At 47.6% G+C, this 4346-nt stretch overlaps 2 protein-coding genes across 2 annotated transcripts; both read left to right on the plus strand.

The window, feature by feature from the left end:
• Positions 1-825: 825 nt before the first annotated feature.
• Positions 826-1326, plus strand: COCCADRAFT_113260 (uncharacterized protein; the record flags this gene model as incomplete). The annotated part of the gene is made up of 1 exon (XM_007720669.1): positions 826-1326. One exon carries the CDS (start codon positions 826-828, stop codon positions 1324-1326), a length of 501 nt encoding a protein of 166 aa, XP_007718859.1.
• A 1944-nt stretch (positions 1327-3270) lies between these two features.
• COCCADRAFT_42215 (uncharacterized protein) lies at positions 3271-3873 on the plus strand (the record flags this gene model as incomplete). The annotated part of the gene is made up of 1 exon (XM_007720670.1): positions 3271-3873. The coding sequence occupies one exon, from the start codon at positions 3271-3273 to the stop codon at positions 3871-3873; it is 603 nt and encodes a 200-aa protein (XP_007718860.1).
• Positions 3874-4346: the final 473 nt, after the last annotated feature.

The raw sequence follows: 4346 nt of genomic DNA on the forward strand, positions 1-4346 counted from the left end.
CAGGCGTCTAGAAAGCTAGCACTAGCTTAACTAGACAAAGGCCGAAGCACCATAGTCACGCAATACAGCACAACGTACCAAATTGTAACTAGTTAGATAGAACGGCCTTTGGCCAAAGTCCTACATAGCCAACGGCTGATACAGGACTATAATGGAATAATAATAAAAGAGCTCATCACTTTTGGCGAAGTGACTGGCGATAGTCGTGCCGAATACTTCGCTCGCTATACAAATGGATCTCTAGGCAAAGTTAAGAATCTTTACCTTAAGTGGGCTCGGCTCGGGAATGCCATGAGTCCACAATGCCAACAGCTCAATCGCCTGTTCTCTCAGTGTGTGGACGGCAACCATATCAGAATACCTGAAAATCTGGAGGCCTTCAAAGAGCTTGGGGATCCACCCGAACCTAAGAGAACAGTGGCGCCTTTCATATTAGATAGCCTCCATGAGGCATGTATGACGCACATTCGACAGACAGCTACACTAGAGATGGAGATTCAAGACAACGCAAGCATTGTAGACTTACTACTAACGCGCGAAAGGATGGCGATTTCGGAGTTTGAGCTACTGCAACTTCTGATGCAATGGTGTGATCGACACAATGTGGATGTAATGGGGTATAGTCACGCTATTAACTTCAGTGCTCTGACGGACGAACAACAGATATGGCTCCTCGCTCGATTGCCGCCATCAAACACAGTGACAAGCTTGGTTCGCAACGGGCTTCTTCAGTCTGAGCTTATTTCTCCACAAGAATTCCGTCTATTTGGGCTGGATCATCCAAATTTGCACTGGAAACCAGTTTTCCGCTCTGGAATCGATCGGATGGGGAGATTCCTTCCGGTCGTGTGTCGCTCACTGGATGTGTTTCACAAAAAACTGATCGTACTGCGCATCAATGATCGTCTTAGCGTAGCCATCTATGTACCAGAAAAGGTTGCTCGTGCTAGCGAGGTAGCGGTAGATGATGGCGTGCGAGTATTCGTCTTTCCACACACCCAAGGGCTGCAATCATCCAATTATCGCGCGGTGCCCACCAAGGCCACCTACCGCCTTTATTGCGATGAACAAGTGTTCCAACTTTATCACCAGAAAAGACGAAACACCTGGATATTTCTGAGAAGCCCAAAAGGTGATGATGCATTGTACCGTGCGTTGCCCAGTGTTGGAGACAAGAGGAGGGTGAGGGAACATACCATGCGGCAGCAGATCAACTTCGAATGCAAAGCCAGTATTGCTTTAGATAAGATTGGCCGAGATATGAAAACCCATATTGGGAAAATTCAGAGTGAAGGTGTCCTGGGTGGCGTGAGTATCTTTGTGTAGCTGCTTGGCAAATTGCGCTGACAGGAAGTAGGAGGTGTATGTGATCAGCAACCGCGATGTTGATTCAATGCGCGTTCTCGATCAGTGGCTGCACTACGTTGATACCCAAGAAATTCTTCCACTGTTTGAGAAACTCGAACCAGAATATACGACGGCAAAACTGGCTATGCTCAACTGGGATGAATACACAGAGCTTGTGCGAGCTGTCTGTCAAGAGAACAATCTCTCGTCACTTCGTCAACTGAGTTCCATCGCAGAGCTGCAGGTGATCTTAGATCTTCTCAAGAAGCATGACGAGAAAAAGCGTCTTTGCGATGTGTTTTCACAGACTCTACTGCTGACCGAAGATCCGACTTTTGCTATCCATGGCAAGACTATCGTGTCAACCTTACTGTGGTACTTGAAAGATGCAGCCTATCTCACCTCGACGCTCCTGCAGTCACAATCATGGAGCAGACACAAACGAGACATGGAAGATGAGCTGATTGCTCTGGCTCCAGACATTGCAAAGAGACTCATCTTGATGTCCAACGAGTTCGGCAGTCTTGTTCGCCAACATTTGGTGCTTTTACTACACGAGTTGAAGGAATTGCCAATGCAAAGTTTTGCCAAACTGGTGGAGCTCATTGCACTTACTGTTCGCTCACCTGAAACTGCATTGGACCTGCTTCTGGAGGTCTTTGAACCAGAAACATCTCGATTACTTGTTGGCCGTCCGATGTCTGTCCGTCAATTTACCTCATCGCTTTTTGGTATCGCTTTGGACCACATTGACGAGGCCGCAAGTTCTTCAAAACCCGAGCTGGAGTCTATCAAATTGGCTTTCCATGAATACAAGGATGGCCATACCATCGTCAAAAGCATATTACGTGTAGACTCGTCCGTGGCTGGCTCCCTGAAATCCGGTGACCATGTTCGTCTTACCGTAACCAACAGCCCAAAAAACGATTCCCTCATGAAGCTCTTTTCGATGGATGCTCTAGTATTGAGCATAGAGCTATGCACCGTCATTCTCAGATGCTTGCATGATCCGCCTCCGTATCTTACACAATGTGCATGGCATATCACGTTGTGTGGCTCGTTCGTTACAAGCAAGGCCGTATTCGATGCTGTGACAATGTTTCATACTGAACGTGAATCTCGCTGCAAGATATATGCGTCCCTCTTGGGATTACCAGCCATAGATCAGACTGAGCTTTCAAAGGTCGAGCTACCCGTTGCCAGGGATCCAGGTCTCAACGCAAGCCAGAATGACGCACTCGCGGCGGCAATGAAACACTCACTAACGCTGATATGGGGACCTCCTGGAACAGGCAAGACTCACACCATCATCGTCATTGTGTGTCAGTTGCTCCGACAATTGCCGAAGTCCAGGTTCCTTATTACAGCGCCGACGCACAACGCAGTCGATAACATTCTAAGAAGATTCACAAACACCAAGAGTGCAGAGAGAACTGGCACGACTGCTGTGAGAGTATCAACTCAGGTAAGCTGAATTATCATGAACAACCCTCTAATGTTCCGCTTCTAATATCTCCCTAGCTCTCCAAAGTATCACCAGACCTTCGGTCCTTTACCTGCGATGCAATGCTGGGCCAAGATCTTACGGGCAATCCGTCCAAACGCCGTAAAGCCCAGCAGCGAATCAAAGAGGCCCGCTTGATCTTCACTACATGTACCGGCGCAAGTCTTGGTTTGCTACGTGACGAGCAGTTCGATATTGTTCTCGTCGATGAAGCTTCCCAGCTGACAGAGCCTGTGACACTTGTACCACTTGTTAAAGGATGTTCGCGCGCGATCTTGGTAGGTGATCATGTCCAATTACGCGCTACAGTACAACAAAACTCGTTGCTTGTGGGCTATGACATCTCGTTATTCGAACGTCACTACAGCATGCAGGAACGTAAAGGTGTAGCGAAAGTCATGCTCAGCATTCAGTACCGTATGCATCGTACTATCTGCCACTTTAGCTCTACAGAGTTCTATGATAGCAGATTGGACACCGCAGTCGCGGACGACAGTCGACCACTTCCAGTGTCACAATTTCCTTGGCCGAAAGACAATCGGTTGGTGTGGATTGAGATTAGCAGCCCAGAAGACTTGGCTCAGCGATCAAAAGCCAACTTCGGCCAGACCGAGGTTTGCGAGCGTGTCGTGCAACTCCTTACTAACTCCATCTCAGACGCTAATTCACAGCCTGGAGAATTTCAGCAACGATCATTGGCTATATTGACTCCGTATACTCGGCAGAAAGAAGCACTTAGCAGTGCTGTCACTATGGCCGAAGTATCTTCTATTGACGGTTTCCAAGGCCGAGAAGCAGATGTTGTGATCTTCGTTACTGTGCGGTGTAATGTATCACACAGCATTGGTTTTCTTGCCGATATGCGCCGGCTGAACGTTGTTATGACTAGAGCAAAGTGTGGCGTTATAATTATTGGGAACAAGGAAACACTTACAGGAGATATAGGAGTGGGAGGCGACCTGGAAGAGAGTAAGAAAGTCTGGCAGCGGCTGGTGAACAGGTGCCAAATGGTTCGGGTTTAGGAAGGCATATTGCAAAAGATTGTTAAGTTAAGTCAGCTTTCTTAAAAAGAGAAGCAAGCGTTAGCTCCATTCAGCCCTATTCGCAGACTATGACTCACTCATCCTCTACTAGCCATGACTAGTTGCCAGAAATTGAACCGGAATATATCGATACCTACACACAACCGTGCCCGGAGCAAACATATCAATTAGTAGCCTTCGTTCATGAGCAGCAACGCTAACCTGATGTGGGTATTGCGACAGCCCATGTTTGCAAATAGTCGAATACCTACAGATAAGCTTCCTGTCTGAGCAGCGAACAGAGCTTAGCGTCAGCGCTGCCAGTATTTTGGTAGGCACAGCTTCATCGAACCAATTGGCCATCATGACGATTCCACCTTTGTGGCGCACAAAATCACGACACATCCTAGAACTCTATCTCATGAATCACAGTCAATTGCAAAACAAAAATCAAGATCGACCCTTGCTCTGTC

Source organism: Bipolaris zeicola (assembly GCF_000523435.1).
Source record: "Bipolaris zeicola 26-R-13 unplaced genomic scaffold scaffold_565, whole genome shotgun sequence".
NCBI lineage: Eukaryota > Fungi > Ascomycota > Dothideomycetes > Pleosporales > Pleosporaceae > Bipolaris > Bipolaris zeicola.